The 13,698-nt window shown below is 38.9% G+C and overlaps 1 protein-coding gene across 1 annotated transcript in view; it reads right to left on the reverse strand.

The window, feature by feature from the left end:
• Window positions 1–46: 46 nt before the first annotated feature.
• LOC106943012 (kinesin-like protein KIF21A) overlaps window positions 47–13,698 on the reverse strand; it is a gene marked incomplete at both ends in the record, with an annotated part of 17,963 nt that continues 4,311 nt past the window's right edge. Inside the window, 19 exons of the mRNA XM_015026356.1 lie at window positions 47–196; window positions 394–588; window positions 1,646–1,790; window positions 2,083–2,225; window positions 3,155–3,223; window positions 3,340–3,447; window positions 3,523–3,722; window positions 4,648–4,836; window positions 5,985–6,099; window positions 6,200–6,275; window positions 7,791–7,859; window positions 8,772–8,975; window positions 9,756–9,822; window positions 9,896–10,085; window positions 10,169–10,364; window positions 11,042–11,157; window positions 12,450–12,620; window positions 12,736–12,867; window positions 13,405–13,545. Of these exons, the coding sequence (XP_014881842.1) occupies window positions 47–196; window positions 394–588; window positions 1,646–1,790; window positions 2,083–2,225; window positions 3,155–3,223; window positions 3,340–3,447; window positions 3,523–3,722; window positions 4,648–4,836; window positions 5,985–6,099; window positions 6,200–6,275; window positions 7,791–7,859; window positions 8,772–8,975; window positions 9,756–9,822; window positions 9,896–10,085; window positions 10,169–10,364; window positions 11,042–11,157; window positions 12,450–12,620; window positions 12,736–12,867; window positions 13,405–13,545 (2,676 nt within the window). The remainder of the gene's footprint in view (window positions 197–393; window positions 589–1,645; window positions 1,791–2,082; window positions 2,226–3,154; window positions 3,224–3,339; window positions 3,448–3,522; window positions 3,723–4,647; window positions 4,837–5,984; window positions 6,100–6,199; window positions 6,276–7,790; window positions 7,860–8,771; window positions 8,976–9,755; window positions 9,823–9,895; window positions 10,086–10,168; window positions 10,365–11,041; window positions 11,158–12,449; window positions 12,621–12,735; window positions 12,868–13,404; window positions 13,546–13,698) is intronic.

Raw genomic sequence — 13,698 nt, forward strand, 5'->3', positions numbered from 1 at the left:
GTCTTAAATCACCACATTAAGATCAACTATTTTTACATATAGTTACAGCTAACAAAGCAGGTTTGGTGTCTCCTGTTAAGGTGAGGGGCGGTACCTTGTTAATTGCCATGGACATGAAATGATCCAATAGGAAACGAGCTTCAACCAGAGTGCAAGAACCAATCACAGCAGAGACGTCCACTGTGTCACCCTCCTCCTGCAAAAAAACTTATTTACTTTAATTATTTTGAATTACTGATTCTTCAGCAAATAAGTCCTAAGCAGGCTTTAGTATTTATGTGGCTAGTTAAGTACAGTTTGGCCTAATAAAGCCTCCAATGTAGATACTCAGGCTATTCAAAAGCCTCGACTCAACTCCTCCAAACATACTTCAGAGCCAGCAGCCCTTCTTACCTTGGTTTCCTCCATCTGCATGATGTTGGCCTGACAGTCGGCGATGCTGTCATTAATGTAATCAATGTTGGCGGTCAGAGCATCCACTTCCTCGTTGAGAGGGAGCACGGTCTTCTCTGCCTCCAGACCCTCTCTCAACAGCCGGTCCCGCTTCCTGATCACCTTCTCCTTTCGCTTCGTCAGCTCCTCTCGTTGCTGTGTTGAAAATATTAACAGTTATTTAAGTCTATTTATAGAACAACTTCTGAATGTGATCAATGTTGGAATTGATGGGGAAGAGCAGAAATGAAAGATATCAGATGATTCAACTGTTTATTGTTTTACCTTTCATTCTATTTTTAAATCATAATACACTAATCATTAGTTTTGCTAATGCTAAAGCATTTTGAAAGTTAGCGAAAGCGCTAATTAGAGTGCTAATATGTTTTAAGCCTATTTTTTTACTATACGGACCTGAAAACAAGAACAATTTTACAAAATTCACATGAATCAGTCTGGCCATTAAAAATAGCAGAACTTTGAAACGGATGTGTCTTGAGTTGTCACCAACACATACCAAGTGTATTTAAACATATGCTTTAAAAAGAAAATTTAACAGGACTGCATCAAGCAGCGGGTCTTTGATGAGCCTGCTATATTAAGAGAACTTTTACACAGTCTTATAATAACCTTCAACCTAATGTAATGCATCATGTCCTCTTTTACTTTATTAACAACAAAGATAGCAAAGCTATTACCGGGTTTCTGTTGGTTTCACCAACTTGAATTTAAGATTTTTAGAGACCATTATGAGTGAATTTAAGATTTATCTCCACAATAATAAATAAATGTTGCCTAGACAACTAGTGATAAATTAGCACACACCTATGTTAGATGTAAAAAAAAAAAGCTAAGTAGCTAGCAAGGGTCTGATAGCAGTGAGTTACCAGTAAACGCAACAGTTTTGAGGTTGAGTGTGACTCAAACTTTTGCCTGAAAAAAAAAAGAAAATTAAGAAAAAAAACAAAAAGAAATACATGGAATATGCTGGATTAAATAGTCCTGGCATGACAAAATTTAAGATTAACGCTTTTAAGGCCAACTTTTTAAATGAATTTCAGACATGAGACTTTAATTTTAGATACATGAATTTAAGACTTTTAAAGGATGTATTAAACTTTCAACAACCCACAGGTGGTGTTCTGGCTCTTGTCAGCTTCATTTAAAACCAAAGCTGAAATAAAACATCCCACTGGGTGCGTCATGACTTCACCTTGAGGAGACGGTTCATGTCGGCCTCCATGTTAGAGATGGTCATCCTCTGCATTATGACGTCTGAGATGCGCCGCTCCAGGGTCTGCCATTTGTTACGAGCGACTCTGGTGGAATAAACACCAGCTGTGCGCCTGTAGGAGGACCTGGACACACGGCATCGGCCGTCAGTCATTCAGGCTCCTCAGTACATACAGTATAAAGACACACTTCAATTTGAAGCTTGAAACTTTTTTTAAAAGAGAAGAAATGTGAATCATTTTCCTTAAACGTCACGATAATGCACTATTTGGTGGAAATGTGTCGAATGTAATTTGTGGTTATAAAATGATAATATATGAAAAAGTTAAAAGAGGGTACTGTATTGATTAGATGAAATCATATTCAGGTTCAGTTATATCTTGTTAGTAGGAACCTAAGAACCATTTGTAGCCTCACCATGTGCCGTTGGCAGCCGTGCTGCTGGAGGAGTAAAGGCGTCCGGAGGGCGGGCGGTGGCTGGAGTCCTGAACCTCCGGAAGGTTGACTTTCCGGACCACTTTACCTGAGGTGGGCCTCACCTGCCTTCTCAGAGCAGTCACCTGACAAACACACACATGCCAGATATGAGCTGATGCAACATGGGATCGCTACAAGTTGGCGAAAGAGGACAATACTAAGCAGGGCCGGATTTAAAAGGATGTGGGCCCCTGGGCTGGAGACAGTTTGGGTGCCTTATCCACTTACAAATGTAAATTACAGTATATGATTTATGTAATACTATAAATCAGTAGGTATGCGCTGATACATTGTTGGTTTAATATATCTTCTAGCCAATAGCTCCATGTTATTCTCAAAGAAACTGAATATAATATTGATTTGGTATACATTTTGTGTTTCTAGAATGATTTATGATGCTGTTTTAATAGATTTCTTTGAATGTAAAGCACTTCGCAACATTTGCTTAAAAATGTTCTATGTAAATAAACTATTATTATAACTTCATGATTTTGAAATACTTGATTATTGTTTATATTAATAAAATATCAAAATGATACAACTCATGATTTGGGCCTATGAGATTTATACAAAGTGTAGTCTTTGCAAAATATGCATTCATTAAAAAACAGGTGGAAAAAAAAAATGTTAGGGACTCCCCTTAAAAGTTGGCGCCCTGGGCTACTGCCCCTTTAACTCTGGCACACTCACCAAGTATTAGCAGCACTGTTGGCCTTGATATGAATAAACATTTTTACAGAGGAATTTTTTTCCTGCTAAATAAATGCATTAAAATTCAAAGTTGGATTTCTTTTATTTTTTATCTTAAGATTCTACCATTAAATTAAAACTAAATTTTGGTCTGTAAAGCTTTTATAAAAATTTGGTGGGACTGCATTTTCTAAATTATATGCAAACCTCTTTGAAAAGTTAACCAACTACATGCTTGATACATAACCAATCACAGCAGGGAAGAACCCCCCCACCCCCGCCAGCCTGTTAATCTTCCACCTTTTGTTCTCTCTCTCCTCACCTCCTCAGTCTTCCTCCTCAGAATCAGCTCCTGCTGCCTTTTCTGAGCCTCCAGCAGCTTTAGTTGATGCTGAAGGAGAAACAGTGTCGTTATCAGCAGAAGTGGTTAAAAAAACTGAAGCATTTCCTACATTGTTTCATGTTGCTGCAGCAGAGTTGCATTAAAACAGAAGTGAGAAAGCTGACCTCTTGCTTTCGCTGGTCCTTTTTCAAAGAGGCAATTTCTCTGTTCCTGCGCGACTCATTCAGTCGATTTTTCTCCTGCTGCTCCTTCATTTGCTTCATAAGACGAACCTGAAAATATCAGAACACACTAAAGTTTACATAATGCATGGCAAGAAAATCTACACCTGAAAAAAAAAGCTGTACCTTTGTCTTCTTCATTTCAGTCACATCCATCTGGAGCTTCTTCAGCTGCTTCTCGTACTGTGATTGGTTCTTCAGCAGGCGGGCGTGTTCCTTCTGAGCCGACTGGAGCTTCTGAAGCTCCTTGTTCATGACGCTCAGCTTCTTCTCATATTCAGCCTTGATTTTACGAGCCTTGTCCTCTGTGCCACTTTCCACAGAGTCTTTAAACGTCCAGCACAAACAAGAAAGGTGGATTACAAAAAGGACAGGCTGACAAGCTTTTTAAAGGTGCATTACACAATCGCTTATTTTAAAGGTGATGTATTTTGTAAAATACAGAGTTTTTTAGTTTTATATCATGTTATAATCTTATTCCCTCATCAAAAATATACCCTGGGTGTTGATTTGATTTTTTTTTATTATGTATGTTTGACAAATACTTTAATCTCTATGGCAACCATTCATCTGTGCAAACACCTGGATAGACCTAGCCCCCCCTTTGAGGATGAAGCTCCTCCTCAGAGCTGCAGTTTCCAAGCTCCGTGTTACAGAATAGCTTTCCTCCACAAAGCTCCTTCAGACTAGCTATAGCAGCAATTAGCAAACACCTGGTGGAGCTGTGATGTGGAGCATAAGAGCTCATTATAGGAGCTACTTCTCAGTGCAATGGTGGTAAAAACATTATTAAAGGGTTAATAGAGGAGCCATGTTGTGATGACTTCCTGAAGCTGGAGTGTTAGAAACAGGAGTATCTTAAAGAGATAGAGGCCCTATTTCAATGTGTTAAATTAAGAATTTAAAATTTTTTTAAGTCATATTTGATATGTACAACATATTTATCACAACTGACGGTACAATAGTTACTTTATCGTGATTTAAAATGGCGCTATATGCCTGGAAAACACATGATACTGCCCCTTTAATAATTCCTAGAAGAATGTTTGATCTATTACTGTTTTTAAGCCTAAATATAAACCGTTTCCATCTTCTGACAGACACTAGCTTCATTATAGTCTATTTGGAGAACAAAACGAGTTCAATTTGGGTTTTTCTGAGCTGATCAAACATGTATATTTTTCTTCATTGCTGTCACCATCTGAAAACAAGACCACATGCGCCACCTAGTGGATGATCTGTGGGTCTTACTCATGTTCTGAAGGACGCGGTCGCGCTCCAGCTGGGTGTCCCTGATCTTGCACTGCAGCATCATCAGCTTCTGCTCGTACTGCTGCTTGAGCGTGTGCAGACGCCGCTGGCTGTTCTCCAGCTCGTCGATCAGCTTCTGCTTGATGGCGATCTCACATGTGATGTTGGCCAGATCGGCCTGGTAGTTCTCTGCAGCCACAGACATATTTCAGTCTTTTGAAAGGTTAAGAAGTTTGCAGGACTTTAATATCTTGCATCTATCTAACAGCCCAAATATACTGTTGGTATGCAGACTCTGCATGATTGGCATTTGAAATAAAGTGTTTCAACACATATAGTATCAAAGCTACTGATGTATTTGGTGAGTTTGCTCCCCAGAATCTAATATATATTTTTAGTAGCTTGGATGCTAAATGTCGCAAAGAGAGGGGTAGAAAGTGGACAGTTGTGTTGAAGAAAATTAGTTGGCAAAAACGTGTGTTAATCGAAATTGTAATCACAGTGATCAGTAACAGCATCGTAGCTAAATTTGTCATGAGAAATCTAAGAACGTGTTGCTAGAGCAGAATCGTAGAGAAAAACAAAAAAAACACCAATTTCTGAGAATTATTTTTTGCTAAATATAATCACCTTTCTAAAATAAAGGAAGACTGTAATTTTTATTTTTATTTTTTGCCAAAAGTGATTGTGGGTGGAAAAAAAGGAAAAAAAAAAAAAGAGAAAAAGACGTGGCTCTTTATTTAGGAAGGTGACGGTACACTAGAAGAAGAAAGTCTTTCCTGCTTTAAGTATCAGATTCTGAGGTTTTAAAAAGGTAAACTTTGTGGTTGAATTCAGCTTTTTACATTTTGTCTGTCTAAAAGAATATATATCCTACTCTGCTGCACATTCCTTTGTCTCAAAGTATGCCATTTTTGATAACAGCACAGCCTACTATGTTGTCATTTTGCCTTTACTGTATGGGATATTAATTTTGAAACATATTTGCTTCTGATACTCACTCAGAAAGCTCTCTGTGTTGATCACCTTTACCAATTTATCCTTTCTTTGATACTTTTTCTTAGCTGGTACACAGAACCTGAACTGCATGTTAATCCTAAAACATTTGTTGACACAATGTATTTTCTCCACCTAACATTGTCATCAGTAATGTGCAGCAAGAGGAGACCAACACCTCCATCCACATCCAAACTGATTAAACAGACAAATGTGGAGAAAAAGAAATATGGAAGACATCACAGCAGGTTGACCTGCATTAATGTTTCCTGACTGTAAGGGAATAGCTCCACCTTCTGGAGATATATCGAGCACTTTCCACTATTTAATGATCTTCACACCTTTTTCATCCGACTCAGAGTCAGAATCGTCAGAGCTCTCCTCCACATCCATCTCCTCTTCCTCCTCCTCCTCCTCATCCTCTCCATCTTCATGATCACTGGTGTCTTGTACATCCTAAAACATCAAAATCAATGATTTATTTTATCATTAGCAGCATCCACAAGAATATTAAGGTCTCTGTATATTACAGCCTGATCTGAAATCTTGATCTCACCATTTCAGTCTCTTCGTTCATTTCCTTCTCATTTGGTTTCTCCTGTTCGTTGTCAGGAACTTCTTCTTTGTTTACGCTGATAGACACACAGACAACAGTGAAAAAGATGTTCATTAATGACAAAGTGAAGAAAAGAAACTGGCAGCAAACAACCTGGAATTGCAACTTCATGTAAGCAAGGATACAAAACAAAGGCCTTTTTTATTATTTTCGAAGGCACAGTGGTGAACAGAAATATGCAAAGCACATCTGTTATCGAGGGTTTACACTGTCTTTTTGACAAATAAGCTTTTAAATCAAAAAACTTCTAAAACAGCAGAAAATGTTGACGCATATTTGAGATTTCCAATCACATTTTCTTCTAAACCAGAACACTAGGATGAGCAGAGGAAAGACATCGTTTGACACCGTTCTGTTTTCCGTAGCCTTATTGTGGAAAAGACAGTGCATGATGTTAAAATGAGGAGGCTTCCTACTCTGAACAAAATAAAACAGTAAAGCAGCATTTTGGGACGAGTGCAACACAAAATATACACACAAACCAAATTCATGAACCGCATCAATTGGATAATTGTTTTATCCAATCAGAGATCAGCTAACCTGTGAGGCAAAATAAAAATGTGAAATGAAAGATCAGCTTAGTAAAAAAGAAAAGGGGTTTAGTTTGGACTCGTTTTGAGCCAAAGGTAGAACTCCCTAGAATAGTTTGTGACTGGGTTCTGCTGTGTGGAGTCCAGATATTAAATTAAAGAAACCTAAAAATGAACAAATGTAGCACAGCAGGTAGTGAGAAAACAAAGGTTTGAGTTTTAAAATGATTTGAAACAACCGTCCAATAGGAGCAGCATTTGCTTTGCTAAAGTATTCATACTCTTGAACTTCATCTTCTGTCTCATCACTACCACAATGTTCAATAGTTCCTAATGGGACTTTATGTGGTAAAACAAATCAAAATATTTTGATTATACTGTAATTTATATTTGTCATTCATGGAAAAAATATATACTTTCAACATTTTGACAAACTACGGTTTGAAAGATGTGTCCATTTTCCTCACATCATGGCTGCCATCCCAGCTGTTTAACAGGAATTCCTCATTTTCAACACAAAGATGGAAGAGTGGACATTCTCCACTTTCATCCTGAACACTGGTGCACCACAGGGGGGTGTCCTCGGCCCACTTCTCTTCTCTCTTTTCACCCAACACTGTTCCCACATATTTCTCACCTACACCACCATCAAATTTGCTGACATCACCACTGTAAAGCCAGAAACATCCCCGTCACTCAATGTTTTTAACTTCCCCTTTTGGGAAGAGATACCTGGACTCTCAGAGAAATGCATTTGTAAAAACATTTTAAAAACCATGCATCCCTTTACGTACATTTTACCTGATGAACAACTTTAAGTTCGGATAAAATACATAAAACGCTTATAGTTGTAGTGTGACGAATATGTGAAAAAGGTCAAAGAATGTGAATACTTTAGTAAGGAACTGATATCAGTCCAAAATAAATAGGTCAGTGGCATGAAATCAAGATGGAAGCAGACGATTTGGGGCAGGAAAAGGAAGGTGGAAGCTTGAACAAACCTGGCATCCACCTCCTCCAACACCTCCTCCCTTTCCTCCCTCTCTCTCTCCTCCAACAGCTGCTGGAGTCTTCAAGGAGAGAAGGGTAAAAAAAAGAGAGATGGAAGAAGAATGGAAGGAAGAACGGTCAAGTGAAGCGCTACACTTTTGAGTCCAACAGCTTCACAGCAATCCACGTCTTTCACTTTAGACGTCAGCAAAGTGTCGTGGCCACAGCTGCTCTGCTAGTAAAAGTTTTACAAACCATATTTTCAATTTAAGGTTCTACTAGCAGCCAACCTGCTACAAATCATGAAGCTACCACCGCAATTCTTAACAATTAAAGGCATGCCATGTTCGGTTATTTCCTGGTCAACCTAAGTTTAAAAGCAACAACCGCTGTGAATTCTGTCCATAAAAGAAATGTATTTGTAAAAACAGATTTTTACATATTACAAAAAACAAAAAATACTTTAGGCAGAGACCAGGCTGACTAAAAACTAGATCTGCAGAAATGAACTAGAAACGCAGAAGCCACAGCTTCAAGGAATCAGTCAGGAGACAAACCCCACTGCTGTAAACAAGCCTTTAGTGTACGATGGTGTCGAAATACATTTATCTGATAGAATTAGGGCAAATTCACACTTTTGGCATTCTCTGGCCTTTCTGGACAGAGCTTTAAGTTTTGTATTTATTCTTTTTACAAATAGAATACTTAAAAACATGAAACAATACTGTTATAACGCCAAAATCCCAAAGACCAAACAACAATGATATATTCCAACATTAGCTGTATAAAGAATGGGCACAATATGGTTTTGACAGCAATGTAGTTGCAAGTTCTGGAAAAAAAAAATTCAGAGTCAGATAAAAAAAGAAAACCCTTAACGGTTATATTTTTGAAAATGTTGAATACTTTTGTATAAAACTAACTGAAGACAAAATGATCAACTCCTTTGTAAATCTAAATAATCCAGTTGACCCACATCCTTCTGTCGTTACCTTTTCTTTTTCTTTTTCTCTCGCTTCTTCAGTTTCTCCAGGTCTTTCTTAGCAAGCTCAATGATGTCGGCGGTCTCTTTCTCGGGGGCCATCAGGGCGTTGGAGAAGGAGCCGGGCCCCCCGTAGAACGACTGACGGGTGGAGGCGCGCGACAGATTCTTCCTCAGGTTCTCATTCACCGCTTCACTCTCCAGCAGCTTAGCCCTGAGAAAAACATCCAGGGAGCAGAAAACTCAACTTACACCAACAAAACTAAAGTCCAGTCCACTTAAAGCTCCACTTTGTAACTTTTAGAAACAATATGGTTTTTTTTATGGATTTATTAAAACTATCACTATTTCTTAACAGTATAACAAAAAATCTATGAAAAAATAAATAAATAAAACCAGGCTCCTCCTGGCCTGATTAATGGGAAGGTCTATACTTCATTGAAGAAAAACAGTTACACCAGTAGCATCTTTCTTTCTTGGTGTATAATTTCATCTTGTGATTTTATAGCTGCTGATGACCTAAGTCCTTAATGTTGGTTGAGCACTAATTAGAGTGATAAAAAAGTATTATTCTGTTTCTCTAACTTTAGTTTTAAAAAGATCCCTGTGCATTTATTTTCCCACAGTTTTGAAAATAAAGTGAGTATTTTACTTGGTTTAGGTAAATGGACTGAACTTAAAAAATGTTTTTCCAGGCATTTTCACCATTAAAGTGATTTACATCAGAGTCACAGTCAACTCTTCACACTCACAAATGCTCACATACACAAATCAGTAGGCTAATTGGGATTAAGTGCCTTGCTCAGGGGCACATCGACATATGGAAGTTGGAATCGAATCCACAACTCATAAGTAGAGACGACTGCTCTACCCACTCAGCCGCAGTCGCCCCATTTGATATGAGCAAAATGTTAATATCATCATAATTCTAATACTAGAGCTTATGTTGCACTAAACATATGAAAAGTATGAAGAAACGCATCCAGTCATTTACCGAAGATCTTCAATTTCTTTGATGTAACTCTGTATCATGTTTCCGATTTCCTCCGTTCCTCCTTCACCTGGGCGAGAAACAGATTCCTGATGAGGTGTTTGAACAGCGAGTGGAATGCAGACAGGTGCCTTCGGTCCTACCTGCCCTGGCCAGAGCCTGGTTGGCCTGATCGCTGAGCAGCTGGGTGAGGCGAGCCCTCTGGGCGTCAATGGTCTCCTGCATGGCTTTCACCCTCACCCTCAGGTTGCTGTTCTCAGTCTGCAGCATGGAGTTCTCATGGAACATGTCGCTGAAGCTCTCCACGCCGTCCTCGCCCACCATGCGTTTACCCTGCAGGAGAGAGCGGCTCCGTTACATCCCCACAGCGGGAGTCTACGGAAGCCCAGGAGGGCCTCGTCCCAGTTCCCTCTCACCGTCTTATACTCCATCAGCTCCATCTGCAGTCGGGCGATCTCGGTCCTCAGCGCGCTGATCTGCTGGCTGGCCTTGTCCTGGTTCACCATCACCTTGTTCTTGATGTTGCGGGCTCGGTTGGCGTACTTTAACGTGTTCAGGGTTTCCATGAAGTCACGATCGGACGGACTAATGCATGCTATCATAACCGTTTGGCTGAAAAGAGAGTGGAAGAGTTTCTTGGTGATAAGGCTGATACCTAAAGGGGATTCATAGGGGAGGGTGAGGCGCAAGCTCAAAAGCTTTGAAACTGGAGATTTGAGGGGGTGCTGGGTCCAACCAGGCCATGGGAGACTTGAGGGTTTCTCAAACATGCATGAAAGAATCAAAACACTCCAGGTATGTTTTTAATCTGGGAAAGCTCAAAGCTCAAAAAGTCGACATAATTTTGTCATTTTAAATTTGTATTAGCAGTGACAAAGAAAGCCATCACATGGAAATGGGTAAGTTGAACCCCATTTCCACCGTAACCAACTGGATGGACACAGTGGAGGAAATTCACAACATGGAGAGATTTACAGGCACTCTAAGTCAACAAATAGCAAAAGCTGAAGATGGTAATATGTTGTCACCTGTCACTCTGTTCTGTTTTTGTACATGTTCTAAATATTTAGATGGAGTTAAACATTTAGAAGATCAACATTATGCAACAAATCAAAGTAAAAGTCCTAAGTTTAAAAATAAAAAAGACATTTCTGGGTGATACACTTGAACAACTTTACTATCATACGTTTTGGTCACCCAAGACATAACTCTGTGCCAATTAAAAAGCGGATTTGACAGACATAACTTGCACTACTTGCTCTGATTGACATAATGAGTGATCCACCAACCTGTTTCCTCCCAGTGAGTCCTGCAGCAGTCGGGTCAGTTTGGAGTCTCTGTAAGGCACATGAGAAGCCCGCTTGCTTCGGTCTCCTAGAGCACTGATTACGTTCCCCAGCGCCAGCTGAAACACACCCAGGGGAGCCAGAAGAACAGTTATTTCTTCCAGTCTTGATTGTTACCGACATGTTTTGTGTACTAGTAAGATAAAAACTTTACAGGAATTAGCAACGGCACTGTAATTTCATTACAAAATAAAAATCAGGAAATAAGCCCAACTCAAACACAGCCTGTTGTATGGAGCTGTTGTTTCTGTCCCTAGACACAACACTTAACGATGTGCATGTTGGTGTATAAATGTATGCACATCGTTCATCTACTTCAAATTTTATCACAACATTTTGTAGTACTACTGTGATAAATTATGATTTAAAAAACTATCATTTCGTTTTCAGGTAACTGTATGTCTATGACTGCATGACATCACATTCATAGAACCACAAGCTATTGTTGAAAAACATTCACTTTTGAAACAGGCTTCTTCAGGACGTCACTTACTGAAAGTGGGATTTATATCACTAATCTGCTCACTCTAACTACATTTAAGCACATTTTCTAAATGATTGATATTTATTGATGCTCTCGTAGAACAAACAGTGGAAAAGATAGTAAAAACATCTCAGAAAACTGTTTGTTCTTTTCTTTAATCATATATTGAAGCATTCAAGAATCCTTATTGTTATACCAGCTCATATTTGCATGTTTATGATTCAATATTCAGATCCTAGTTTAAGAAGTCTAGTAAATGAGTAAATATAGATAAATATATAAAAATAAATATGTAAAAAGTTTAAGTATAAAGAGTATGCAAAAAAAGTGTATTAAAATTACAATAAATCAAAAGACATTTTTCATTATAAATGATAAACGATGCAATGAATTCCCATCCCTAGTGATTGTGTGTAAATGTGGTTCTGGTGTAAAGTGCTTTAACCGGTCAGTATGACTGGAAAAAACATAATACAAGTTCAGTTAAGCAGGGCAGCATCCCTTCACAGAATCCCTCTATGAGGAAGAAGAGCCACAAATACCAAAATATTCAGCTTATGAGGATTTAATAGCCTTTCAATTTCAGCAAAACCCAGAAAAATGCAACTAGAGGGTTTGGTTCTCAATAAAATAAACACAAAAACTACTTAGCCCTTCGACTTTCAACAGCTTTTATAAAACCATCAATGAGAATAATTATAGGGCAGAATATAGTGTTTCTTTGGGGGGGAGAAAAAGTGCCATTTTCTTTTCTTTTTGATACCTTTCAGGACAGTAATTACATACTGAACCACTAGGTGGCAGTCTACTTCAGGATAATAAAGAGCACAGCTCAGGAAACTAGTGAGGCAGTGGAGGAGAACATACCAGTCCACAGTTGATGGAGATGCCCTCTTTGGCCCGGTCGCCCGTCGCTCCGGTTCTCTTCAGTCTCTCAGAACCAGCCAGGTCCACAAAGTGAAACTTGGCAGTCAGCGTCTCATATTCATCCATCTCCCCGTTTCCATTAGACACCTTATTATCATTCTCACCTTCTTGCTGAAAGATTTATGTACAAATTTAATAAGTGAGAAAACTAAGCAAATTTCCCAAACTAAATCTAATCAAACAATCAGTTTGTATTTTCAATACATGATCATCGTCTCTCACTAACATTGTCAGAGGCACAGACGCGAACTTGGCACAGGTGGATGGTGAAGATGGCGTGGGATCGGGAGCTCTGGACATTCATCTGAGTGCTGGCTGTCGTACGAGACAGAGCGCCCAGCTTCAGGCACTGCATCATCTGCGCACACACACACACACACACACGCATGGACACGAATAGCAATGATTATACATAGAAACATTTTGTTGATTAAACAGGGGGAAATAATTCTGAATTCTACAAAGCAAACATTTCAATGATGAATAAATAAAACTTTATGACTTTAAACCTTGAGGTGTTAAACAGGAATGTATTGAATGAAAGTGATTCATTTATTGTCACTGAAACATCATGGTGTCAATACTACACACAGGTTTATGGTCAGACTAATATATCAGTTATGGGTAATCCTAACTCTAACCAGGCAACATGCACTTTTATTGTTTAGCATTAAGTAAGCTGCCATCTAAGGCAGTTCACACCAAACTAAAGCAAGTTTTGAACCTAATAAAACTTTGCAATTAGTAATTATTGCTGCTTTTGCACCAAAAGGTGACCCAAAAACCTAAGACGTTCACTGAACAGTGATCCAAGTGTTTTGATGCCACTAATGTCCAGATTCTGGCTAAGTTAAAACCGTCCTTCATACAAGCACTTGATGTTTTTGTATTTCACCTCAGTCTCCGAGGAAACAGTCCGTGTGGTCACTCCAACCGTATAGATGCCTCCGTTGGCGTCTTCGTGGATCTTAATGTGAGATTTCTGCTTCATATCTCGTGTGGAGTCAAACAGGTCCAGGACCTCCTCATTGTAAAGCTACAAGCACAGAGTAAAGGCAAAAGACAGAAAAAAAATCTAATCAAGTCATTCAGTTTACTTATATTGCATCAATTCACAAAATATCATCTGAGACATTTCAAGAATAGAAATAAAAACAGAGCAGACGCGGAGCTACAGGGGAGATGGGGG

Source organism: Poecilia latipinna, unplaced genomic scaffold (assembly GCF_001443285.1).
Source record: "Poecilia latipinna isolate Pla-1442-1.1 unplaced genomic scaffold, P_latipinna-1.0 Scaffold4780, whole genome shotgun sequence".
Lineage (NCBI taxonomy): Eukaryota > Metazoa > Chordata > Actinopteri > Cyprinodontiformes > Poeciliidae > Poecilia > Poecilia latipinna.